Source organism: Vipera berus (assembly GCF_964194415.1).
Source record: "Vipera berus genome assembly, chromosome: 8".
Taxonomy (NCBI): domain Eukaryota; kingdom Metazoa; phylum Chordata; class Lepidosauria; order Squamata; family Viperidae; genus Vipera; species Vipera berus.
Window position 1 is genome coordinate 21,181,698 of NC_138211.1, and position 27,421 is coordinate 21,209,118.

General features: G+C 45.3%; 1 protein-coding gene across 9 annotated transcripts in view; it reads left to right on the forward strand.

Moving 5' to 3' along the window:
* Positions 1–27,421, forward strand: part of ANK1 (ankyrin 1) — a 123,739-nt gene that overhangs the window by 67,902 nt on the left and 28,416 nt on the right. For 7 of the 9 annotated variants that reach the window (XM_081333946.1, XM_081333948.1, XM_081333953.1 and 4 more), the window contains exons 17-35: positions 2–199; positions 5,475–5,573; positions 6,041–6,139; positions 6,323–6,421; positions 8,826–8,918; positions 9,019–9,091; positions 10,932–10,955; positions 13,525–13,621; positions 14,428–14,509; positions 15,044–15,141; positions 15,274–15,498; positions 16,488–16,642; positions 17,581–17,792; positions 19,363–19,567; positions 20,429–20,525; positions 21,543–21,771; positions 22,165–22,290; positions 24,367–24,486; positions 26,481–26,565. In XM_081333946.1, the coding sequence (XP_081190072.1) occupies positions 2–199; positions 5,475–5,573; positions 6,041–6,139; positions 6,323–6,421; positions 8,826–8,918; positions 9,019–9,091; positions 10,932–10,955; positions 13,525–13,621; positions 14,428–14,509; positions 15,044–15,141; positions 15,274–15,498; positions 16,488–16,642; positions 17,581–17,792; positions 19,363–19,567; positions 20,429–20,525; positions 21,543–21,771; positions 22,165–22,290; positions 24,367–24,486; positions 26,481–26,565 (2,416 nt within the window). Of the gene's footprint in view, position 1; positions 200–5,474; positions 5,574–6,040; positions 6,140–6,322; positions 6,422–8,825; positions 8,919–9,018; positions 9,092–10,931; positions 10,956–13,524; positions 13,622–14,427; positions 14,510–15,043; positions 15,142–15,273; positions 15,499–16,487; positions 16,643–17,566; positions 17,793–19,362; positions 19,568–20,428; positions 20,526–21,542; positions 21,772–22,164; positions 22,291–24,366; positions 24,487–26,480; positions 26,566–27,421 lie in introns of all 9 variants that reach the window. The other 2 variants (XM_081333950.1, XM_081333947.1) reach the window with 2 other exon arrangements.

Genomic DNA, 27,421 nt, shown 5'->3' on the forward strand with positions numbered 1-27,421 from the left:
GAACGGGTACACTCCTTTGCACATCGCGGCCAGGCAGAACCAAATGGAGGTGGCTTGCAGCCTACTGCAATATGGTGCTTCTGCCAATGCGGAATCCACGCAGGGAATGACGCCGCTGCACCTGGCGGCCCAGGAGGGCCACGCAGACATGGTGGTGCTGCTCTTCTCCAAGCAGGCGAATGGCAACCTTGGAAACAAGGTGAGTAGATCTTTCTCTTTGTTACCTCCTCGGAAGGATGGTGGGGACTCGGGGAAGGGTTGAGAGGATCACGGAGGTCTCCCATCTCTCCTGATCAGGAGAAGGTGAGAAGCTGTTTTATTCCTGTCTTTTGGCAATGATGGAGGAATAAGGAAAAGGTTGCCTAGTATGAAATAACTGAGTTCATTGCTGCCTATTCTGATTGGCGCTGATTTCCCAACGTTTTGAACATACCTCAAGGGGGCCAGGATCATCTGAAACCTTGTCCATGTGAAAACTCAAAGCCTAATCTCTCCGTCTTCTTCTCATGAGCATCTAAATGGCCCCTGCAAGAGTTAGAATGTGGACTCCGTTGAAGGTTCATTCAGGCTTTGTTTGTTTGTATATTAGGAAATTCATTCCAGCTTAGTTGGGCCAGGACACGTCCCCACAAGGTTCTCCTAAGGTCTCCTGCCTTGACTAGGGGGTTGGACTAGAAGACCTCCACGATCCCTTCCAGCCCTATGGTTCTATGATTGTATTAATATTTTTTTCCAGGTGGATTTATTTCTGCAAAGGGTCATCAGTGGCATTATTGTGTTTGGAAACGCTTCCCTTAACATGACTGCTCTGTCATGTTCTTTAAATAGTAATGTTCAGAGTGGGGTCTCTAGGAGAATTGCTACTAGATTTCCAAGAAACGATTCAGTTAAATAAGTGTGAATCTAGAGTAGTCCACTTCACATTTTCCTGTTGTTTTTGCTCATTTAAAGGAGTTCTTTTCCATTCCCTACTCCAGTGTTTCTCCCCCACAGCAGCCTTAAGATGTGTCTACTCCTAGAATTCCCCAGACAGAGTGCTTCCTTGGGAATTCTGGGAGGTGAAGTCCACACATTTTATTTATTTATTTATTTATTTATTTATTTATTTATTTATTTATTTAATTTCTATACCGCCCTTCTCCCGAAGGACTCAGGGCGGTGTACAGGGCAATAAAATGCAATAAAAATACAATATACAAAAGTTAAAATGAGAATTAAATAGAATAGCCCAATTGCAGTAAAAAGTTAATTAAAACTACAATTAAAATACCCCAAACCCATCAGACCAGGCCGGCTTGTTCAAATAGGTGAGTTTTCAGATCACGGCGGAAAGAGCGAAGGTCAGGAGTAGTCTGGCTGGGGATTCTGGGAATTGAAGTACACATAGCTTCAAGCATGCTGACTGGGGGATTCTGGGAGCAGATGTCCACCCATCGTAAAGATGCTGAGGTGAAGAAACATTGTTCTAGAACCAAATCTAGTTAATCTCATAATCCTTCCAGAAGTTTCAGGTGAGGCACGCTGACTTGATTTTCCTTGCCTCTACAAATGGCAGATGCTTTTCTTTAACCCCAGGGGTACAGCTGATAGTAACACAACAGAAACACATCAAGTTGTGTTGCACATCTGCAATTTGCCAAGTACCTCTTGTAAAAGTACCAGGGGAGAAAAAGAGATTTTTAAGAGAGCGAAAACAGTCGTGGATTAAAGGAGGCGCCAGACATCCAGCGAGCGAGGCAGTCCTCACACCAATTAATGAGTAGGGTTGGTCAACGTCTTTCCATGCTTTAAAGGCAATTGCCAGGGATTAGCAACTGGATGGAATCTGTTGCTTTATCCTTTTTTATTTGTGGGTTTTCTATAAACATTTTTTTGGCCACTGTTGGAGGAGATCAAATTCTCTCCTCACCAGAAGCATTCCTCTTCAGTTTGTACACTGCCAATTTTTACTGAAAATAAAGATCTGCCCTGGAGACTTTTTGGCCTCTCTTCATTAAAAATAAAATGAAATCAAGTGAGGAAGTACCATCTGTGCGGGTCTGCCTCTGCCCCCCCACCCCTTGTTGGACGTTTTACTTGGCTTGGGAATTGATTTAATTTAATTTAATTTATTTAATTTCTATACCGCCCTTCTCCCGAAGGACTCAGGGCGGTGTACAGGGCAATAAAATGCAATAAAAATACAATATACAAAAGTTAAAATGAGAATTAAATAGAATAGCCCAATTGCAGTAAAAAGTTAATTAAAACTACAATTAAAATACCCCAAACCCATCAGACCAGGCCGGCTTGTTCAAATAGGTGAGTTTTCAGATCACGGCGGAAAGAGCGAAGGTCAGGAGTAGTCTGGCTGGGGATTCTGGGAATTGAAGTACACATAGCTTCAAGCATGCTGACTGGGGGATTCTGGGAGCAGATGTCCACCCATCGTAAAGATGCTGAGGTGAAGAAACATTGTTCTAGAACCAAATCTAGTTAATCTCATAATCCTTCCAGAAGTTTCAGGTGAGGCACGCTGACTTGATTTTCCTTGCCTCTACAAATGGCAGATGCTTTTCTTTAACCCCAGGGGTACAGCTGATAGTAACACAACAGAAACACATCAAGTTGTGTTGCACATCTGCAATTTGCCAAGTACCTCTTGTAAAAGTACCAGGGGAGAAAAAGAGATTTTTAAGAGAGCGAAAACAGTCGTGGATTAAAGGAGGCGCCAGACATCCAGCGAGCGAGGCAGTCCTCACACCAATTAATGAGTAGGGTTGGTCAACGTCTTTCCATGCTTTAAAGGCAATTGCCAGGGATTAGCAACTGGATGGAATCTGTTGCTTTATCCTTTTTTATTTGTGGGTTTTCTATAAACATTTTTTTGGCCACTGTTGGAGGAGATCAAATTCTCTCCTCACCAGAAGCATTCCTCTTCAGTTTGTACACTGCCAATTTTTACTGAAAATAAAGATCTGCCCTGGAGACTTTTTGGCCTCTCTTCATTAAAAATAAAATGAAATCAAGTGAGGAAGTACCATCTGTGCGGGTCTGCCTCTGCCCCCCCACCCCTTGTTGGACGTTTTACTTGGCTTGGGAATTGATTGTCCTCAAAATGCTACCCTCGGAGATTTTCCCAAACAGAGACCCACAAACCACCTGTTGTGACAAGAGTGACCAGGATAGCACGCCATCTGGAAAGCTGTGGAAGGAAATAGCTGAAACATATCGGCCTGATCCAGATCAAGACTTGAACGATAGGAAGTAGAAGATTAAGTTCAGATGAATTTACCTCTGGCCTTGAGAAGTTGCTTAGGGAGGTCAAGGGGCTGCCCAGCCCTAGAAAAGTTAAAAGCGTGAGAAAGAGGCTGAGAAATTTTCAGAAAGAGGCTTTGTCATTGAAAAGGGGGTGGTTTTGGGCATACATTTAAGAGTGTTTAATACAGCCTATAACAATAAAGCAGAGACGTCACCCTGTCAACAAAAGTGCGTATAGTCAAGGCTATGGTCTTCCCAGTTGCAATGTATGGCGGTGAAAGCTGGACCGTAAGAAAGGCTGAGCACCAAAGAATCGAGGCCTTTGAACTCTGGTGCTGGAGAAGACTCCTGCGAGTCCCTTGGACTGCAAGGTGATCAAACCGGTCAGTCCTAGAGGAGATCAACCCTGACTGCTCTTTAGAAGGCCAGATCCTGAAGCTAAAACTCAAATCCTTTGGCCACCTAATGAGAAGGAAGGACTCACTGGAGAAGAGCCGAATGCTGGGAAAGGTTGAGGGCAAGAGAAGAAGAGGACGACAGAGAATGAGGTGGCTGGATGGAGTCACTGAAGCAGTAGGCGTGAGCTTAAATGGACTCCAGAAGATGGTAGAGGACAGGAAGGCGTGAAGGAACGCTGTCCAGGGGGTCACGATGGGTCGGACACGACTTCGCAGCTAACAACAACAATAACAATAAAGTAACATTTGAGGGATCTCTTTGGGGTCTGTTTCTTGATCTGGCTTTCCTTGAGGAACAGCTTCTGTTTGCATTAGAAAGAGATATGGCACCAGTAGAGCCAGAGTAGCAGAGCTGGAAGGGACCTTGGAGGTCTTCTAGTCCAACCGTCTGCCCAAGGCAGATGACCTTATTCCATCCTGGACAAACGGGTGTCCGATCTGTTCTTAAAAACCTCCAATGTTGGAGCACCCACAACTTCTGGAGGCAAGCCGTTCCACTGATGAATTGCTCTAACTGTCAGGAAATTTCTCTTTAGTTCTAGGTTGAGTCTCTTCTTGATTAGGTATAGGGTGCCAACACTGCAAGAAAAACAAAAATATACTTTTTAAAAGTATATTTTTTAAAAAATGTATATTTAAAAGTGTATTAAAAAAAACACATGGAGCAAAGTTATTTTACTACCTAACAAAATAAAAGGCATTCTTTATCATTCATCACATAACTTGGCCTATCTGAAATCTGCAGGGTATTCTGCAAAGAAAAGTTGCATTCTGTCCAATATTGACTCTCATGACCAAGTGGAAGAGACCTTGGAGGTCATCTAGTCCAACCCCTTGCTCAAGCAGGAGACCCTAAACATTTCAGACAAATGGTTGTCCAATCTCTTAAAAACCTCCAGTGTTGGAGCACCCATAACTTCTGGAGGCACGTTGTTCCCCTGGTTAATTGTTCTCACTGTTAGGAACTGTCACCCATCCCACTTTAACTAACTAGCAAAGAAAGACTCTTTCTCCTTAGTTCTAGGTTGCTTCTCTCCTTGATTAGTTTCCACCCATTGCTTCTTGTCCTGCCTTCAGGCGCTTTGGAGAATAGCTTGTCTCCCTCTTCTTTGTGGCAACCCCTGAAATATTGGAAGACTGCTATCATGTCACCCCTCACCCTTGTCTTCGCTAAACTACACATACCCAATTCCAGCAACCGTTCTTTATACATTTTAGCCTCCAGTCCCCTCAACATCTTTGTTGCTGTTCTCTGGGCACACTTTCCAGAGTCTCAACATCTTTATATTGTGGCAACCCAAACTGTATACAATATTCCAAGCGTGTCCTTACCAAGGCATTATAAAGTGGTATGAACTCCATGTGGTTTTGATTCTATCCCTCTGTTCATGCAGCCTAGGATTGGCTTGGCTTTTTTGGCAGCTGCAGCACACGACTGGCTCATCTTTAAGTGACTGTCCATTAGGACTCCAAGATCCAAGTTACTATTGTTCAGCTAGGCATCACCTATTCTATACCTGTGTGTTTAGTTTTTCATGCCTAAAAGCAAAATGTTGCTTTTTTCTACCTTGAGTTTCGTTTCATTAGAAAGGGCCACCAGCTTCTTGGTTGTGGGAGCTCGTAGGGGCTTGATAGGCCAACTCCCTTTGCTTGTGTCTGGAAAAGCTCCACCAGCCTCTGCTTGGACAACATGCAACGAAGAAAGCCTGGTGAGAATCTACACAGGAGCAGTTTCCAGGTTCCTCTTTGTGCAACTTGGATTGTTTGTCATTCCAGAGCGGCCTGACCCCTCTCCATCTGGTGGCCCAGGAGGGACACCTCCAGGTGGCAGACAACCTGCTCAGGCATGGTGTCCAGGTGGACGCGACGACTCGGGTGAGTCCCCTTCCATCATTCCCACAAGACCAGCCTCCCAGCGGGAGGAGGCAGAGAATTTCTGGCATGGGGCCAAATTATATGGGTTATAAACCGAGATGGGATTGCTTGTCCTGATGATTTACCTCTAATCTTGCAAAGATGGGAAACCATAGTATTTATTTATTTTTTATTTCTATCCTGCCTTTGTTGTTTATTTTACAAATAATAAACAATATTATTTTACAAATAATAAACAATAGCTCAAGGATATAAACCTATCCAACTCACCTTCCTCCCGTTTTTCCTACCACAACAATCCTGTGAGGTGGGTTGGCCTGAAAAAGTCACCCAGCTGGCTTTCAGGCCTAAGGTGGGACTATAACTCACTGTCTTCTGGTTCTGGAGCAGGCTATGGAGTTCCCAGAAGAGGTTGTGAGGCCTAACGGTGGTTGTGAGGCCTATCCTGTTTTATCATTGCCTTCCAGATGGGCTACACGCCATTGCACGTGGCTTGTCATTACGGGAATATCAAGCTGGTGAAATTTCTGCTCCAGCATCAGGCTGATGTCAATGCCAAAACCAAGGTATGGAACAGGACTGTCCACAGAGGTGGGTGGATAGGGTCAAAAAAGTCAAGATGGAAGCCACAACCAGGCAACGAAAGCCCCACCCCTTTTATGGATGTCACAACACCTGTTGACACCCCTGATGTTGGAGGCCCACCACGTCTTTTTAATTGCACCGGTGTCTCTCTTTTTCCCTTTCAGCTGGGTTACACCCCTCTGCACCAGGCAGCTCAACAAGGCCACACCGACATAGTCACCCTTTTGCTCAAGCACGGTGCTTCACCCAACCAAGTCAGTTCGGTGAGTGCGGACACGCCAGAGGCCATGCAGGTTGTGTTCACGTAATGCAAATGGTAGAAAAAAGCCTAGCCAAGGGAAAATAGTTGTGTGAATGTAGCTGCTTAGTCCTTAATAGAACAGAATAGAATTCTTTATTGGCCAAGTGTGGCTGGACACACAAGGAATTTGTTTCCAGTGCATAAGCTCTCAGTGTACATACAAGTCCTCGTGGTATTCGTGATCATATACAACATGAAATACATTCAGCTTAGATCGTGAAATGCAACACTTCATCCTAAATCGGCCTATTATTTTTACAAATAACTCAAGGCGGAATAGCATTTTAGACTTGTATATCACCCCATATTGCTTTACAGCAAACTCTGGGTAGTTTACAATGTAAGCATTACTTGCATCTTGCTCCCCCAACAATCTGGTCCTCATTTTACCGACCTTGGAAGGATGGAAGGCCAAGTCCACCTTGAGCCCTGGCAAGATTGTGTTCTGGTATGCTGGTCTGACAGCCGCAGATAGGAAAGTATTACAGAGGGTGGTGAGCACAGCACAAGACATTGTGGGCTGTTCCCTGACACCACTGGATGACCTCGCCAGGGCTTGTTGCCTTGGAAGAGTGAGGAAGATTCTCAGGGATGACTCACACCCTGGACGGTATCTCTTTACTCTCCTACCATCGGGTAGGAGATATAGGAGTATAGCCAGCCGCACCACAGGCTGAAAAACAGCTTCTATCCGTGGGCTGTTAGGCTTTTGAATGAGAAATAACTTGTGTGAATTTTATGCAGAATTGACTTGGGAGGCCGGTGTGTGGTGTAGTTGGTTCACATGGTGTAGTAAGATGGAGGGTTTGTTGTCACTGTGTGTTGGGGGGTGGGAGCACAAAGGGAGGCTCAGCTAATCTCAATGTATACATAGTTGTACTTTGACAATAAAGATTCAAGATCAAACTCCAAGCTGTGGACAGAGTTAGCCTGCAGTTCTGCACTTTAACCACTGCCCCACCAGGGCTCAAACCTATCAACATATATTTCCTTCTCCTTTTTCATGGCTAAAGCAGGACTTGAACTCACAGTCTTCTGCTTTCTAGCCTGGTACCTTAACCATTAGACCAAATTGGCTTTCTTAGTGATTTCTGGATCAATTCACCCAGTCTGTCCGTACATGATCGAAAGCTGTGGTTCTAAATTTCAGATTTAGTCTAGATCAGGGGAACCTTGGCTCTTTTATGATTCGTGGACTTCAACTCCCAGAATTCCTGAGCCAGCATGGCTCAGCTTGGAAACCTCTCCCTTTCCCCTCAGCATGGCTGGCTCAGGAATTCTGGGAGTTGAAGTCCACGAGTCATAAAAGAGCCAAGGTTCCCCACCCTTGGTCTAGATTCTACTAGGCAAATTGATTGACTGAATTATGTGCCATCAGGTTGATACTGACTCTTAATGACCGCATAGATGGATTTTCCCCAAGAGGATCTCCCTTCAGCCCAGCCCTTCAGCCCTTCCAATGGTGCACCCACTACAGGTAGTCCTCAGCTTACAACCACAACTGAGACCCAAATTTCTGTCACTAAACAAGACAATTGTGAAATGAGTTTCACCCCATTTTACAACCTTTCTCGCCACAGGTGCTAAGTGAATCGCTGCAGTTATTAAGTTAGTAACACGGTTGTTAAGTGAATCTGGCTTCCCCATTGACTTTGCTTGTCAGAAGGTCGCAAAAGGGGATCACCTGACCTCGAGGATACTTCAACTGTCATAAATATGACGTTGCTGTTTGTCTGAATTTTCATCATGTGACCATGGGGATGTTGCAATGGTCGTAAGCATGAAAAATGGCCATGTCCCTTTTTTTTAGTGCTGCTGTAACTTCAAATGGTCACTAAATGAATGGTTGTAAGCCCGGGGACTACCTCTACCATTGCAACTGAGTTCATCCACCTTCCTACTGGTCTTCCTCTTCTTATTTTATCCACCTTTTTCTACATTATGGATTTCTTAAGGGAGCTAGATCTTTGCTTAAAGCAGGGGTCTTCAAATCTGGCCCTTTTATGACTTGTGGACTTCAACTCCCAGAATTCCTCCGCCAGCGTGTCCACAAGTCATAAAAGGGCCACGTTTGAAGACCCCTGGAATAAAGTGTTCAAAATACAACTATTTAAATCTGGTCATCTTGATGAGAACACGAGACAGTGGAATAATTGAAACATTTCACTCTTCCTAGTATGGGGATGACTCTGGACAGGCCGCTACATTGATTTCAAAAAGAGATTTGGGCCCAGGGATATAATTTTAAGTAGGCTGCCAAATTCAGGTTCGGTGCAGAATTTTGAATGCTCTTTGACTGACACACAATCCCAGTCAGGATTTGCACCATTGTGAGTAAGGAGCCCCCTTTCTCTCTCTCTCTGCAGAATGGCGCCACCCCATTGGCCATTGCCAAGAGACTCGGCTACATTTCTGTAACCGATGTGCTGAAAGTTGTCACCGATGAGACCAGCTTCCTGGTGAGGTCCACTGCCGAGCCCAGTGGGGTGGGGGGGGGGATGTCACAGGGGGCTTACAGCTTTGAGGCTCCCCTCCCATCTGACCTGTTGCTTCTTGCAGTCATTAAGTGACAAGCACCGGATGAGCTTCCCAGAGACGGTGGATGAGATTCTGGATGTATCTGAGGATGAAGGTGAGGACTGTGGGGTTTGCACTGATACGCTCCACGCATTGGACTAGCAAGAATATCCTTGCAAGCTGTTTCCCCTTTTTGAGGAGAGTGGTGTTGAAAATGACATCCTGTTTACAAGCATATTCTACTCTGCTTCCTCGTTAGACAGGAAAAAGGACAATAGAACCAAAATGATCTTCTTTCTCCTATTTTATTTTAAAAAATAACACTTTTCTGTATGCATTCCGTGCCTCTTTCCGCAACATTCATTCTTCAGACTGCCCTAGTCCTTTTGACTACAGGAGAGGGAGAGAATCCCAGGGTTTTTTTACCTAGTGGCTCCCATTTTCCTTCCATCCAACAAAATAGACCAGTTTTGCAGCTTAACGATTCCCAAAGCTGCACAATCAGAATCAGAATAGAGCTGGAAGGGACCTTGGAGGTCTTCTAGTCCAGCCCCCTGCTCAAGCAGGAGACTCTATACCAGGGGTAGGCAACCTTGGCTCTTTTATGACTCGTGGACCTCAACTCCCAGAATTCCTGAGCCAGCATGGCTCAGCTTGGAAACCTCTCCCTATCCCCTCAGCATGGCTGGCTCAGGAATTCTGGGAGTTGAAGTCAACGAGTCATAAAAGAGCCAAGGTTGCCTACCCCTGCCCTAGACCATTCCAGACAAGTGGCTCTCCAGTCTCTTCTTAAAAACCTCAAGTGATGGAGCACCCACAACGTCTGAAGGCAAGCTGTAATCCCCATCCTGCCAGGGCATGGATGAGGGCCCAGATCCGTTCTCTTTCTCAGCTTGCAATTCAAGAAAAACAATATAAAAATCCCTAGCCTCCAGAGAGGAAAACGTGCATTTCAATTGGCATCAGCAATACAGGGAACTCGCCTTACAACAGTTTGCTTAGTGGCCGTTCGAAGTTACAACAGCACATAAAAAAGTGACCGTTTTTCGCACTTATGACCATTGCAGCATCCCCAGGGTCAGGGGATCAGCATTCGGGCACTTGGCAAAATGAGTCGTGTTTATGACGGTCACAGTGCCCCAGGGCCATGGGAACCCCTTTTGCAGCCTTCTGACAAGCAATGGGGAAGCTGGCTTCCCTTCGCAACCATGTTATTAACTTTTAACAACTGCAGTGATTCACTTGACAGCTGAGGCAAGAAAGGTCGTAAAGCGGGGCAAAATTCACTTTAACAAACGTCTCACTCAGCGACAGAAATTCTGGGCCCAGTTGTGGCTGTAAGTCGAGAAAACCTGTATCTGCTGAAACCCTGAAGTGGGATGGGAAGCTACGCCAGGTTTTCGCCATTCAGAAACTCGAGATCTTTGCTTCCTTAACGGCTTCTGTCTCTGCTGTAGAGGCATAACCGAAAGCAGGATTGCAACTCTGTTTTTCCTCTTTTTTCTTTTTTATTGCAATTTACATCCGCCATAATATCTGTCTTTGACTTTCAACACAGTCCCTGTCTACAGAATTCCAAACTGTTAAGGCTGCTTTCTTCAGTTTGATGCGAGGCTTTGATCCTGCAAATAGCCCAGCTTGGCTACTATTAACACCCTTAGCCCTCTGGAAAAAGGACCAGAAAAGGGCGACCTCCCCTTCCCCAGTTTTGACCCAAATTTTACAGCAGTGCCTGGACCAGGGGTCTCCAAACATGGCCACTTGTAAGACTTGTGGACTTCAACTCCTAGAATTCCCCAGCCAGCCCTGCTGGCTGGGGAATTCTGGGAGTTGAAGTCCACAAGTCTTAAAGTAGCCGAGTTTTGGAAACCTCTCACCTTGACCAAAACTAGGGCAACGGATTCCACTACCGTCAACCAACCAACAAACCAGCTTTGTTTTCTCTTGCTTTGCAGGCACGACACACGTAACTCTCCTGGGTATGGATTGTGTATTATTGTGGGTTTGGCTCACCCGCCCGCCCCCATTGACACCATTCCACCCCACACGGGACACGCTCGGGCCTCACATGCCTCCATTCCACGCCAGCTGTGGCTTCCCGGGGGGCAGCTCACCCACCACTGTCTGTCCATTGTATCTGTGACTGAAGGGGTGGGGGTGCAGGGAGACTGTGTGAGCAAACCACCATTTCATCGCAGCAGGTTCTCTGCTTAATGCTAGACTGCAACCTGGTACTGAAAGGAGCTGGAGGCATGGCTAGCAAGTTTATTTGACTCTTCGCTCCCCAATTTTCACAATTCTAAGACATGTGGACTTCAACTCCCAGAATTCCCCATCCAGTATGAGTCGAATTCCACACATCTTCGAATGCTGGCCTAAAATAACCCAACTTCTTTGACTACCTCACTTGGCTTGGCTTTTCTTGACTTGCTTTTCACCCAGTACTGTGCAGAATTCTCTTCCATCTTCCCCCCCCCCCCAGGCGGTTCCTATTCGCTTTGACAGCTGAGTGTTTGACCTCATGTTGATTTCAAGGGTGAGGAGAATTTGGAGGCAATTTTGACAAGTTCAGTCTGGTGCTCTTCTTTGTGCTTAGTGATGAGGCAGCCAAGCTGTCAAAAAAATGCCTTTCATTGGGGTCTGCGACAACTCACCACAGCCAACTCGCCGTGGCCAACTCGTTGAGGGATGAGAGTTGCACTAAGATGGAAGAAATAATTCAGTAGAATCATTAAAGAAAGGATGCCAAAGGAGGGACAAAATAAAATACGAATGACAAAAATTAAAATAATTTTTGAAATCATTTTAAATAGCTAAGTGGAATTGTTGAATTGTCCCAGGGCGAGTTGGCTGTGACGAATTGGCTATGGAGAATTGTCCCATTCCTCTTCATTGTGTTGCCTTCTCTTCGGCTGCTTGCAGCCTCAAAATGGCCTCCTCTTCCTGTGTTTAATTCTGGGACAAAATAACACGAGGGAATGCTTGCGGGGAGTTGCTTTAGATTGGCCGGTATAGGCAGCCAGGGAGGTTTTTCAAGAGATGGAACAGAATGTCAAAAAAACACATACCCCCAAACCTCATCAAGAGGTTTTTTCAGTGACCTCAAAATACCACCAAGAGAAAGGTGAAAATAAGCAAGCATTGATTTGACTTCTCCCTCATTCCTTAACACAGGGGTGAGGAACAATGGCCCCTTTATGACTTGTGAACTTCAACTCCCAGAATTCCTGAGCCAGCATGGGGGAACTATGGCCCCTTCATGACTGGTGGACTTCAACTCCCAGAATTCCTGAGCCAGCTTGGCTCAGCTTGGAAACCTCTCCCTTTCCCCTCAGCATGCCTGGCTCAGGAATTCTGGGAGTTGAAGTCCACCAGTCATAAAAGGGCCATGGTTCCCCACCCCTGCCTTAATGGCTGTTGTTTCCTCATGTACCACCACCTTCCTTTCCCACTCATATCTCCTCCTAGGATCTAAGCCAGCTTTCCCCTATCATTTTCCAGTGATTTGAGCCACTCCTTTCCTCATGGTTTTCCAACAATCTAACCTCTTTCCCCATCCCTTGTTTTCTTCTAGCAGGGAGTAGGTTTTTTTCTAACCTCCTGTCGTCTGAAAAACAAAGAAAACTCTTCCTCCAGCTTAGCAACATTTAGCCACTGGTGATCCTCACACATAGGGCCAACTGCTGTTTTTCAGAGAATTAATGGTGGTTTGAAATAGGAATTGCTACTCTGTGAATATCCGCCACATTATTGAAGCAGATTTTGCAGTTGCATTCTAAAGCATTTTGAACCAATGATGAAAATGGGACAAAGATAGATGTTTCGAATCCTTTTTTCAAAGCTCCATAAAAAAAATACCAATCTGCCCTTCAAAAGCCCCTCTTTGATATATTCATAGCACAGTAGTTTGTTCTGCCGTATACCAATGCCGTGGTTGATTGCAGGATGAAGTCAGATGAGACCTCAAGATTGTACAGATATTATTCAGGAAGACACATCTGGATTAAATGTTAGTCATGGGAGGAGGATACTTTCATTACATTGGTGGGCTTCTATAGGATTCGACCCATAAACTAGCATTTGCCAGCCTTGTTCAACCTGCATTGGAAGGTCCAGTGGAATTCTGGGAGTTGTGGTCCAATCGCACCTGCAACATGTTTGGTTGGATGAGCTGGCAGATCAACAGGGCTCCAGATTAATTATAGCTGCAGGAATGGTCCATGGAAAATGGATGTCCTTGTCCCTCTTCATGGCATAGGTTCTAGACCAGGGCTAGGCAACCTTGGCTCTTTTATGACTCATGGAATTCAACTCCCAGAATTCCTGAGCCAGCATGGCTCAGCTTGGAAACCTCTCCCTTTTCCCTCAGCGTGGCTGGCTCAGGAATTCTAGGAGTTGAAGGCCATGAGTCATAAAAGAGCCAAGGTTGCCTACCCGTTCTAGGGTACAGGAATTTCCTCTATTGTATGTCAAGGACAACAACAGCCCTGCTTTTGTCTTGTTTGAGCTCTGATTGCACCGTGTTTTCATCCCTCTCTCTTTTTTTAGGCGATGAACTGCCGGGTACCAAGATGCAGAAGCGGGAACTTCAGTATCAGGAAGATGAGAGAGAAATAGTGGAATTTGTCCCCAAATTGGACCACGCGTAAGATATGCAAAGGCTGCTATGCATCAAATTGGCAGCTTTTCATCATCATAAGCATGGTTTAGACCAGGTTCCTCTGAATGAGATGATCTAGCATCTGCCTGGGATATTCATAGATCATATATCAAAAGCACCATCATCTGTTTCTTATGGACAAATAGACACCCATTTGTAACCATAGTGATGCCAGAACACCAAATTGGGACTTCGTAATGCATAATTCATATTCTGTGTACTCTCTGGGGAGATTCTGAATCATCCAGGATATGGTTGTGCCAAAGGTGCTTTTTCCAAAAGGCAGCTGGACAATTTCTTGTCATTATTTTCTTTGAAAATGTTTCATTTCTCATCCAAGAAGCTTCTTCAGTTCTAACTTAGTTAACTCGATTAGAACTGAAGAAGCTTTTTGGATAAGAAGCAAAATGTATTAAAGCAACAAAAAAAAAGTTCAACTGCCTTTTGGAAAAAGCACCTTTGGGTCGTGTCCTCTCGTACTTGCAGTGCTGTACAAAGTCATGCATCACGTAACTTTGCAGTACAATGTTGTAATGTGAGGGAAAGAGTGTGCATTGTGAAGATGCAATGCCTGTTTGTGAGGTGCATCCTTTGCACCCCCTGCATGTATCTCTGTGCACATGTATAGATGGATCCGTGTTAGTTGAGCAGTGCAAGGTCATAACGGAGGCCTCACGGCCTGCCTCAGGCACGTTGCTAAGGCCTTGGAGATAGGATTTCAAGGAAGGCCAGATTGCACCCTGTTTTCCCAACACTCTTCTTCCTGTTTTAAAATTTGTTTTGCAACCCAGAAGGGAGGAATCACCAGCTATCCCTCGAATCCCTTGCGTTACACCCGAGACAGTCCTGATCCGGCCGGAGGAACCCGAGCAGGTGAGTGCCGGCCCAACAAGGCTACGTTTGTGGGCAGGAGTTGAAAGTGTGATCATTACTTACTTCTTGATCATTACTTACTAGTCCAGGGGTTGTCCAACCTTGGCAACTTGAAGAACGGAAAACTTCAATTCCCAGAATTCCTGGTGGGAGAATTTGGGCAATTGAAGTCCACAAGTCTTCAAGTTGCCAAAGTTGGACACGCCTATGTTAGACCAAGCTGGCGTTGTGTGCTTAGCAGACCCTGATCCAAAATCGTTTCCCACCCCAGCAGCCTAATGTGGTGAAACTCAGTTTAAGAATGATGAGGAAATGCTCCATGGGACAGGTGCCCCCATTTTTGGCTGAGGTGCCAGAACCTCTGGGTTCCAGGATGGCAATAGGAAGACCTTGCATGGAGAAGAGTTAGGATGAAGAGGGTTTGTAGTGGAAAATGGCATCTGGGGGAAGGAGGTCAAGGTCACGGAGAGCCTGGCATGGATTGGCAAGGTCGAAACCTAGGTTTAATAGGAGACCCATTTCTGTTCCATCTAGCCTTCCAAAGAGTTTGACGAAGAGTCCCTCATCCCAAGCAGTCCTGCCACAGAGACCTCTGACAACATCAGTCCGGTAGCCAGCCCTGTCCACACAGGGTGAGTCACCTCTCCCACCTCAACCCCTTATGAAGTTGTAGGAAGGGTGTCATGTAATCACGACAAGATCATTGCCTCAGTCTTTTGATGGTGGTACTGCATGCCTATATCTGTCGTCTTCTCCCCTCCCAGGTTCCTTGTAAGTTTCATGGTAGATGCCCGTGGAGGCTCCATGCGGGGCAGCAGGCACAATGGCCTTCGGGTCATCATTCCACCCAGGACGTGTGCAGCACCAACTCGCATCACCTGCCGCCTGGTCAAGCCCCAGAAGCTAACAGCTCCACCTCCTCTGGCAGAGGAAGAAGGGCTGGCCAGCAGGATTATTGCTCTGGGCCCTGCTGGAGCACAATTCCTCAGGTGAAAACTTCCTCTGCCTGCAGATATGTCCCAGTTGCTGGCCAGCTTTGTGGCTGTCACATGTGACACTCGTGCACTGAAGTGTTTCTTGGATGCCAGTGCTGAAGGACAGCTCTCCCTCCCTCCCAGATGTAGGTTTCTGAGAACACATAGATGTTACAATCCTTTTATTCCAATGGTTGTATTAAAAAGAGATTGAACGAGAACTGGCAGTTCTCTGGGCTAGAAACATCTCAAGCCTGGGTGAACTTCACATTTTGCATTAAGCCTCCGTTTGTTTAACCTTGCTTTGTGATGGACACCAGAAGTGGCTTGGTTCTTTAAATGTAATTCCACAGTTTGGTGTAGGTGTTCTGTGAATTGTCTCAGTGTAGGGTTTCTTGAGTACGTGTGTCGTTTGGTTATCTAGCCTATTTCCCAGTACAAATGGGAACCAGTTTGATGTGGCGGTTAGAAACCAGGAGACTCTCAGTTCTAGTCCCACCTTGGGTACGTGGCCAGCTGGTAACTTTGGGCCAGTCACTTTTTCACAGTCCTAGGAAGGAATGCATGGCAAACCACTTCTGAAAAACCACACATGATTGAATGAATAAAAAATAATAGAAAACAGGAATGGTTTTATAGTAAAGATGCAGGCTTCTTCAAATTGTTGCACTTCAAATATTTCTGAATGATAGTTTCCAAAATTTTGAGCCAGAACAAGCTACTTCTATGACTGGCTCTGCTGTCAGTCTGGCTGCCAGGAAATCTGGCTGTAGATTTCAATTCTGCCTCAAACAAAACTAAACATCTTTAGGACATGAGCCACTAGTATTGGAAATGGATAGAGTGGAGGTTTCGGTGGGAAAGCGTTTCTTGTAAATGATCCGACACACGTAGGTGTCCTAATGCCTCAGACGCTGGACAGCCTTGGTACTGGGAGAGTCTTCAACTGTTGGTGAAGACAATGGCCATCCACATTGACTTCTTACAATGCAATTCTCCTGTAGCCCCGTGATTGTGGAAATCCCTCATTTTGCCTCGCACGGCCGTGGTGACCGAGAATTGGTGGTCCTACGCAGTGAGAATGGGTCTGTATGGAAAGAGCACCGCAGCCACTACGCAGAGAGTTATTTGGACCAAGTCCTCAATGGGATGGATGAAGGTAAGGACATCTACCTGGAAGTCATCAACTTGCATAGGGGCTCCAATGAGATTCCAAGATTGGGAAGCTATGATGGGACTGTCACAACTGCTTGGCCATCTCTGGACGTCCTCCTCCTCCTCCTCCTCCTCCTCCTCCTCCTCCTCCTTCTCCTCCTCCTCCTCCTCCTCCGTGAATCGCACAGCCTTTCCCCAGTGGAGTTTCAAACATGTGAAGAATTGTCTGTGACTATCCCAAACTTGCTGAGAAGTTGGAGGTTGGAAAAGATAAAAAAATTGCAAGCTGTTAAACATGAAACTGGGAGCAATTTAGCATGGTACCTTTCTAGCAGCTTTTATTTAATTTTTAAGAGACTTCTTTGCATTTTTATAGAGTGAGACTGTTTGCTTTGAAAGGGCCGTGTCTCCCCTCTTATTGGTGATTTTGGTTGCATTTTCAAATGTTTTGATTCTAAGAGAATCCAGCGTTTTGCTGAAGCTTCTCTGCTTCTTGCCATTTTAATGATGTCTGGGGCCGTTTTCACTGAAACGTGCATCCCTTGTTGCAGGGTGTGTTAGTACATTTTGGGTTTGGAGGTTTAGCCCAGTGTAGCTTCAGTGTCCTGGTCATTCTTCTGTAAAGAAAATGCTTTCGCCTTTCAAGAACCTGAAGTTAGAAGAAGTCTTGAACGTAGGATGTGGCTTTCTGTTGGCCAACCTTTGACCCCATAGAGCAGCTGGCTGGGGAATTCTGGGAGTTGAAGTCCACTCCTCTTAAAGTTGCCAAGGTTGAGAAACACTGCCATAAAATCTGATGTTTCGACCCTTTAATTAATTACATTACTAGGATAGTTGTTGTTAGTATTTTTATTGCGATCCTGACCGATTTCTTGCGGCACACTAGCCATTGGTTCTCTCGTGACCTGTGGATTCTAAAACTCTTCAGTTAATCTTTTACAGAACTGGAAAGTCTGGAAGAGTTGGAGAAGAAGAGGATTTGCCGTATTATCACGACCGACTTCCCCCTGTACTTTGTGGTCATGTCCCGGGTGTGCCAGAACTGTGAGTTGATTGGCCCAGAAGGGGGCTGTCTCCAGAGCTCCTTGGTACCCTTGGTCCAAGCCACCTTTCCTGAAACGGCAGTCACCAAGAAAGTCAAGTTGGCTCTGCAGGTATTGAAGGATGGCAAGTCAGTCAGTGTGGCTGCTTTCACAAATCCCTAATGCGGTTACTGGATTGAGTCATTTTCTGGGTTTGAACAATAGTTCAAATAGGATGGGCTTGTTACATTTATCTATCTGTTGTCTGTCTGTCTGTCTATCTCTGCCTGTCTATGTCTATCCATCATCCATCCATCTATCTATCTATCTATCTATCTATCTATCTATCTATCTATCTATCTATCTATCTATCTATCTATCTATCTATCTATCTCTATCTATCTATCTATCTATCTATCTATCTATCTATCTATCTATCTATCTATCTACCTACCTATCAATCATCTAACATATTTCTTAACCACACATTGCCCTCCCACCTCCCCGTCCAAAATTCTGATGAAGCTAACCAAGCTTTGCCTATTTTAGGAACAAGACCATTAGGTTCATACTAGTCTTATTTAAATGTGCTGTTGGTGTCTTGTGTTTGTGCCTGTGTGGAAGTGATGAAAGCAGCATTTGCTGACGTGGTGCAAGCCCTGAGCCTTTTGTATGTGTCTCTTGTATGTCATTTATTATTATTTTTATTTATTCGAAAGTATTATTGATTTGAATTTATACTTGAATGTCTTTTTTTAAATTTGGGTTTATCCAAGTTTGAAAATATTTAAATTTATCCAGATTTATTATTTATAGCGAAGATGTGACATCTTGATGAAAACTCAACATCAGGCTCAAACAACTGAACTACTCGTGAATAGCCTCAGGCTGAAACTTTATTGTTGTTCACCTATGTTACAAGAATCGCATCCGTGTGCTTGCCTTTCCCTGGAACAGCCTGGGGGAAGTCATGCTTATGCTGCTTATGCTTCATCCCTCCCTCCAGCCTAGCTGGCCATTCTCCCACAGTTCAGAATTCTTCATATCCATGTACAGGTAGTCCTCAACTTACAACAGTTCATTTAATGAGTGTTCAAAGTAACACAGCGCTGTAAAAGTGACATGACTATTTTTCACACCAACATTGGTTGCAGCATTTCCTTGGTCGCACGATCAAAATCCAGACGTTTAGCAACTAGTTCACATTTATGACGGTTGCAGTGTCCCTCGGTCATGTGATCAGCTTTTGCAACCCTTCTGAGAAGCAAAGTCAAGGGGGAAGCCAAATTCACTTAACCACCGTGTTACTACCTTAACAACTGCAGTGATTCACTTAACAACTGTGGCAGGAAAGGTCGTAAAATGGGACAAAACTCAGCAATTATCTCGTACGGCAACATAGACTTTGGGCTCAATTGTGCCGTTAAGTAAAGGACTACCTGTATATCTTTGTGCAGGCGTTTTTGTAGGCTACACTGGTGAGCTGAGACACATAGCAGACAAATAGTTCTTCCTACAGTTTAGTAGACATTCAAGCAATTACTTGCAACTCCCGGATGCATTTCTGCCCGCTGTTCAATTTCTTTTTAATCCTGCCTGTCTGGGGCCTCTTTGGAACATCAGCCCACCGTTTCTTCATTGCTTTGATTCAGAAAGAGGCCCCATTTTGAGACCTTCTTGGGTTTTGGTCTTTCTCTTGCAGGCTCAGCCAGTGCCCGATGAGCTGGTGACGAAACTCCTGGGGAACCAGGCAACCTTCAGCCCAATTGTGACGGTGGAACCGCGCCGTAGGAAATTTCACCGGCCTATTGGGTTGCGCATCCCTTTGCCCCCTTCCTGGAGAGAGAGTCCCCGAGACAGTGGGGAAGGTGATACCACTAGCCTGCGCCTCCTCTGCAGCGTTATAGGTGAGCAGGGACTTTTGGGATTATCTAAGAAAGAGCATCCCTTCCCATATTGCCAGTTTGGGGTGGGGGAAGCTCAGGATTTGGAAGCTGTGCTATGGGAAAAACTTGCCTGGACATCCTCTTGACCCTTGGTCTCCTCGGCCCTCTTTTACTTCCAACCCTTGATTCTCCATTATATGGAGGACACAAGCACTGCCCTCTCTTGTAAACATCTTCAGAATAATGTCCCATGATGCCAACTCTTCAAGACAGACCAAACTAGGAAACCAAAGTCATGCAGCCAATCCTAGGTTTATCGTAGGCTTATGGTAACAGGATCTTGCAAGTCTGAAAGCATCTCCCTCCCCTTCTCCGCTTTTATCTTTGTGAGAACTGGAGAAGGTCTTGGGAAGAGAGTTGACATCTTCTCAAATTACATTTCTGCCCCCAGGCTCAGTTAACAACCCCAGTTGGGGCTGCCAACTCTGTCATTAAACGATGCAGTTGTTAAGCAAGACGTCGCACGACTACGATGGACTTACAACTTTACTTCCACTGTGGTGGTTAAGTGCATTGTCCGTGGTTGTTCAGTGAGACCTCATGTGACAACAACTTGCAATTTTAGTGCCAGTTTTTCCATTGATTCTATTACCAGAAGGATGCACACAGCAATCACATGACCATGGGACACTGTGACGGGAATAAACACCCGTTGGTTGCAAAGCACCCAAATCTTAGCTACATGACCATAGGGACATATATATAAAACACGTTGCGAAGGTCCGGCCAATTGGCATCATGCAGAGCTGAGCTTCTGTATCAAATTTCTAGAATCAAACTGGGGATTGAAGACGATCAGTTCTTTCCACTTTGTCTTCTCAGGAGGAACCGCGCCAGCACAATGGGAGGACATCACTGGGACCACAAAATTAACTTATGCTGACGAGTGTGCAAATTTCACCACCAACGTGTCGGCCAGGTGAATTGGAGGGGAGCTTTGGGAGAATGTGTTGGGTAGCACCTCGAGAACACATGCTGGATCTCTGATCATTCCAGTTTGGTGTAATCCAACATGTTTGGAGGGCATTGGGTTGGGGAAGGAAATCCTAAAGAAACACAGGGTGGTGAATGTTGCACCACCCCTTTATGGAACATAGTGGGCTAGGGTCTCCTGCGTGAGCAGGGGGTTGGACTAGAGCCGTGGTGGCGAACCTATGGCATGTGTGCCACAGGTGGCACACAGAGCCCTCTCTGTGGGCACGCGCACCATTGCCCCAGTCCTAGGTCTTCAGCTAGGTTTTATAAAACCTTTTCGCTTTAGGCCTCCGACGCCGTGTGCAAAAAAAAGGTTCAATCAATCAATTTCAACTTCTTGCAGGAAAAAAAAAAGATCTCGCAAAGTTGGAATTGATTGAACTTTTTAGTCCCACCCAGTCTGCTGTTACCACCACAGCCACGCCCACCCAGTGGGCCACATCCACCCAATGGGCCATGTCCGCCTGGCACCTGACGATACATAAGTGGATTTTGGGTTGCAGTTTGGGCACTTAGTCTCTAAAAGGTTCGCCAACACTGGACTAGAAGATCTTCAGTGCCCCTTCCAGCTCAATAGCAGTGTCGCCATTGAGTCAAGCTTGACTTCTGTTGATTCCATAGAAATGCCCCTGTTGTTTTCTTGGCAACTGAACAGCAGTTGTTCGACTTTTTCTGGTGGCCTCTCATAGCTATAGCATTTTAGACTTATATGCCACCCCACAGAGCTTCATAGCACTCTCGGGGCGGTTTACAATGTAAGCATTATTTGCCTGTTGCTCCCAAGAATCTGAGTCCTCATTTTACCAACCTCGGAAGGAGGGAAGGCTGACTCAACCTTGAGCTCCATCCACCTTGAACCTCATCAGGATTGGACGCCTGGGCAGAGTTTGCCTGCATTGTTGCATTTAACCACCGTGCCCACCGGGGCTCCTAGAATTGTATCACCTTTTCCACTACCTAGGTTCTGGCTGGCAGACTGCCCGCGCACAGCCGAAGCTGTCCATTTTGCTACTCTGTTGTACAAGGAGTTGGCAGCTGTGCCCTACATGGCTAAGTTTGTGGTATTTGCCAAAATGAATGATGGGCGGGAAGGACGTCTGCGCTGCTACTGCATGACCGATGACAAGGTGGACAAAACGCTGGAACAGCACGAAAACTTCACAGAAGTGGCACGCAGCCGGGACATTGAGGTAACTCCTAGGTGTAGGAGATGACCAGGCTGAGCCAGAAGGCAGCGCCAACATGTCATCAATTTGGAGTCCCTATGCCAGGGGTCTTCAAACTTGGCCCTTTTATGACTTGTGGACTTCAACTCCCAGAATTCCTCAGCCAGGCACGCCTGGCTGAGGAATTCTGGGAGTTGAAGTCCACAAGTCATAAAAGGGCCAAGTTTGAAGACCCCTGCCCTATGCTGTCATAAGAGACCTCAGTTCAGACCCCATGAATTCCATTGACTCTTACCTATCTCCAGAAGCTACCAAGGATCTATGGGGAACGGGTGAGGGGAACGGGTGAGGTGGAACACAACCTTTTAAAATGGTAAGAAACAATTGCCTGGAGAACCTTACAGTGGTCTTTCACAGGTGGCTGAAGGCATGCCACTCCACATGGAGCTTTCTGGGAACCTGCTGCCAATCAAGAAGGCCGCCCAGCAACGGAGCTTCTTGTTCCAGTCATTTCATGAGAATCGACTCATCATCCCAGTTAAGGTAATCAGCAAAAGTTTTGGAAATCTGGGGTTGTCTCTAGTTGTTCTGGCTGGCTCTCTTCCCAGGTAAGGATGCCAACAGAGTCTGTAATGTCTCTTTGCGGTCTTGCAAAGCTCAGCTTCATGGAAGGGACCGTTATCTTGGCTTGGTTGGGCCTCCACCAAGCAGCTACTTATTGTAAGTAGACATTTCAGAAAGAAAACCTAAGCTTGAGTCACTTCAGAATTACAGAACAGAATAACAGAGCTGGAGGGACCTTGGAGATCTTCTAGCCCAACCCCCTGCTCAAACCAGAGACCCTAGACCAGGGGGCGTCAAACATCGAGAAACCACGCCCACCCCATTGCCGGCAATGGTGAAAAAGTTGTGCGATGTCACGTGACGTCGCAAGTTTGACATGTCTGCCCTAGACCATTCCAGACAAATGGCTTTCTAATCTCTTCTTAAAAACCTCCAGTGATGGAGCAGCCACAACTTCTGGAGGCAATTTCCATTCCAGTGGATTATTGTTCTGACTGTCAGGAAGAGCGAGGGTGAGAACAAGGAACAATTAACTCTCACTGCAGTTGAAGAGTTTTCTTGACCTTGGCCAGGCAAGGGAAGCGATCGCACTGTTACTTTACCCTCGAAGCTCAGCAGCTCTTTGAAGCTAAAGTCAGGGCCAGGAACATGGTTGCCAAAGGATGAAAGGATCAAAGAAGTGCAATTATGATGAGACTGAAATTTGCGTCCTACAAGGGAAGGCTGAAGGAGGGTTAGTCTGGAGGAAAGACAGCCGAAGAGAAGATAGGTAGTACCTGATGGAATATCACCCAGAAGACGGAGAGAGACTTTTTCCAGTTGTTCAAGCCTAAGGGGGCATGAATAATGGCCTTAACATTGACAAAACCACTCCAGCATGGAACCAATTCTTGAAATAATTAGTGAGGGACCTTTCTTCACTGATGTGTTCAGGCAGAGGCTGGGAACCCATTGTGTGGGAACTTTAATCTGGATTCCTGCAGAGAGCAGAGGTTGGACTTAACAATGTTGAGCTCTTAGCCACAGCATTAAGCCAGATTTTCAAAGAATCTCATTAGTCAGGTTTATTGCAAGGAAAACAGTCGCAGAATCTTGGATACTAATCTTGGATGCTTTAGTTCTCATTTATCCGGAAGTATGTTGAGGCAGGGCCACCTTCGAATCATAGAATCCTAGGGCTGGATGAGATCTTGCAAGACTTCTGGTCCCACCCCCTTGCCCAAGGCAGGAGTCCTTATACAATCACGGTCAATGGTTGTCCAATATTTTCTTGGAAACCTCCAAGAGATGGAGCACCCATCACTCTGCAAGGCAAGCTGTTCCATGGATGCCGCCTTGCTCCTCTTGCTAACTGTCTTGTGACTCAAAATTGTTTTTAAATTGTGATTTTAATTTTTTGGGGCTAGACTTAATTTAATTTAATTTTAATTTTATATTGTATTGTTTTTAAATTTTGCCTTGTAAACCGCCCTGAGTCCTTCAGGAGTAGGGTGGTATATAAACCAAATAAATAAATAAATAAATAAATAAATAAATAAATAAATAAATAAATAAATAAATAAATAAATAAATAAATAAATAAATAAATAATAAATGGGAGATTCATAACTGCTGAGAATGGGCTGGGGGATTCTGGGAGTTGAAGTCCACAAGTCTTAAAGTTGCTGAGTTTGGAGACCCCGGGTTTAGAAAATGCAGAAGTAATGTCCATTTGTTCTTCTCCTGATATTGTTTGAAAAATTGCTTCCCATTCCGTGGCTCAGGGAAGTCTGTTGCAGTGGCTCCTCCGAACTCTAGTTCCTATGATTCTTTGAAGGACTACAAACCAGCCTTGGAGCTGCAATTAATTGCCAGGAATTTATCTCCTAGGCTCACAGAAGAAAGAAAATAAGTTGTCTTTGTTTCTGAGTATCTTTCTGATAATACCAGAAAGGAAAGTAAAATTAGAAAGATGGGGGCTGATAGTAAGTAAAGGAGGGTTGTGGAAGACGGGTGATATTTTGATCTGCTTCTTGAACAACTTTAATTGGTTCCCTCTGGTCTTCTGAAATGTAGGTGAGGGACAGTAGCCGGGAATCCAGTGGCTCTTTGTCTTTCCTCCGCAAGCCCATGAAGTATGAGGAGCTTCAGCATGTGCTGTGCCACCTGAACGTCACTATGCCACCCTGTTCCAAGGTGAGTTAGTCCACCTTCTCTTGTCCTATCCTGCCCATATTCCATTGCTTTGAGTAGTATCCTACTCTTTTTGGCTCCTTGCAGAGCAGGCTTAGAAACAGCTTCAGGATTCAGTCCTGTTACAAGCTTGCAAGATGCAATTCCCTGCAACACACCCAATGTCAGAACTCACCCCCAATCCACATCTTAGGAAAGAAGAACTCTTGGAGACGAGATTGTCCAAACAGGAACTTTTACTAAAACATGGTTGACGGTGGATAATCTAGACAGGATCTGGAAACTGTGTTGCCGGTCGATACTTTTAAAGTGTCCCTGAGTAAAAACCCCTCCCCTCAGACCATTTGGTCAATCTCGGATCAGTCAAATTCTATGTGTCAAAACCCCTAGTGGGAAAAAAGAAAAATCAGTACATTTACAACATTGTTACTTCCTCCCCTTCACATTCCAGTCGTAGATACAAACCAGAATCCCCCCCACCCTTTCTTTGTTCTTCTTAGCTCAAAGGTTTTTCTTCTCTGGTCTTTGTGACGGCCTCCAGGCAGGCTGAATACCCAACCTTGCGTCTAAGGCAGGGGTAGGCAACCTCGGCTCTTTTATGACTCATGGACTTCAACTCCCAGAATTCCTGAGTCAGCTGACTCAGGAATTCTGGGAGTTGAAGTCCATGAGTCATAAAAGAGCTGAGGTTGCCTACCCCTGGTCTAAGGGATAGAGATGGCCAATTAACATCTTCTCTTCCCGTCCTTGGAATGGCAGAATCCAGTAAGGGGGTGAGATTTAGGTTTGCACAGATAGGGAGTCAGGAACGGAATATAAATGGATTCTGACACCCAAGCTGGGTATATCTACAGCTGTCAGATTCCGATGAAAGATCAACAGTTGTGCATTTGTCCCCCCCCCCTTACTGCCTAGCTCCCTTGAAAATACGGAAAGGAGCATGATTTTGAGGAGGGGGGGGGATGATGTGATGAAGTTTGTACCTGGAGAAGGAATGGAAAGTCTCCCAGGGAGGAACCAGCACATTACAGACAGAAACCCAAATTAAGAGACTGCACAGTCCCAAGCTGGTTGGGGAAGAAGTAAGAGGTTCAGGGTAGCCACACCCTACATTCTCCCAGGGTTTACTTAGTAGTACTGATAGAAGGGATCATTTATAGCTCAGGGTTGAACTGCGGGGTTTCTTAGGGCTCTCTCAGCTTGGTGGTTTCCTTGCAGACGTTTCATTACCAAACTAGATAAAGTCATCAGTAGCCATGATGTTTGGAATGGAAACATCTGCGAACAAAAATATTAAAAAGAGTGTAACGCATAATTATTATTTGTGGTAGGTATGTGGAGAACTGACTCATAAGACAGTGCTAGAGAATTCCAGAATATTCTGGATCTCTAGAAGATCACAATGATTCAGCAGTTCTGAGGGCGATCCAGCTGTTTTCCAGGGAATCGTGTTGTCAAGCAATAACATTCGATGTTAGAAGCATTGACACGTGTTTTTGAACAGTTTGTGGTATCCTGGACATGGTCCATCTGCAAAACAAGCCTCTGAAACACCATATGTGAAACACCATGAACCAGCTTTATTTTGGGAGCTTTAAGTTGTAGAAAATTGAGAGAGACCCCCCCACACACACACACCTTCCCTTACTGAGTGGGATTGAAGTGGCTTGGAGTAGAATTGGAACATTCCAGAGATCTCTGGACCATTCTTTCTAAGGAGTGGGTTTGCCCAGACCTGTTCCAGATCACCACGTAATGCTTGCAGTGAACACCAGCCTTCCTCAGCAAGCAAGCTTATGGAACAAGGAACAAAGGAATGCTATGGGGATCTCCCAAATCAATGTTCTTAGATCTCTGCTCATGAGATGTCCCAGGCCGGTGGCAGAAATGGGAGAGTCTTTAGTTTTTGAGTATCCCCACCCAGGAAGTATTGGTTGGGTGGATGCCCCTCTCCACTTTGAGGCTGAAAAATCGTAAACCTTTCCTTGTTGTCGCAGACTTCTGGCAGTGAAGATCGAAGGAGAACCTTGACACCACTTGCCCTGAGAGAGAGATACAGCCTGCTCAGTGACAGCACTCTAGGTAAGGAGGCAAGATCCCAGCGATGCAAGTTGGACAGAGCCTAGAACTCTATTCCTCTTTGCTAGACTCTTAGCATTTGACTGGGTCAAACGGAGATGAGCACCGGACCCTAGAGTCAGAAACGACTAGCACGCATGTGCGGGGGAACCTTTACCTTTACTTTTTTATATGCATAATGGTATTTTTGGGGAGCTGAATGCAATGAAATTTCATTTTAATGTAAGCTGATTAGTGTACATTTAAAGTGACAATAAAGTTTTCTATTCTATTCTATATTCTATATTCTATATTCTATATTCTATATTCTATATTCTATTCTATTCTATTCTATTCTATTCTATTCTATTCTATTCTATTCTATTCTATTCTATTCTATTCTATTCTATTCTATTCTATTCTATTCTATTCTATTCTATTCTTATTCCTATTTATGAAATTGCCAGTTTGAGAGTTTGTAAGCTGGAAAACCTAGCACAAGGTACAATGTCCCACCAGGGATGGGTGATGTCAATAAGAAGATAGATGTTTTCTCTGCAAAGGCTCCCTTTATTCCAAACGAAGTCTCCAGCGGAAAGACCCAGCAGGTTTATTCACATCTTCCTTGATGTGCTAGCTGTCCACAATAGAGTTAGAATGTGTTTCTGCATCAAAAGTTCCTCAGTTGTCCTGTTCCATGGACCCTACTGTGATCTGGGGTGGTGGTAGTGGTGATCGATGGCAGACCGTTGGCACCACAGCCATATCTGTCTCTCTCTCTCATCTTTGTTTTTTGAAGAGTAGTCTGTTGAAATAGGTGATTCATTTTTTTAAAAAAGGCAGGTAGCCTTGTGCATCTTTACTGCCCCCCCCCCGCTCC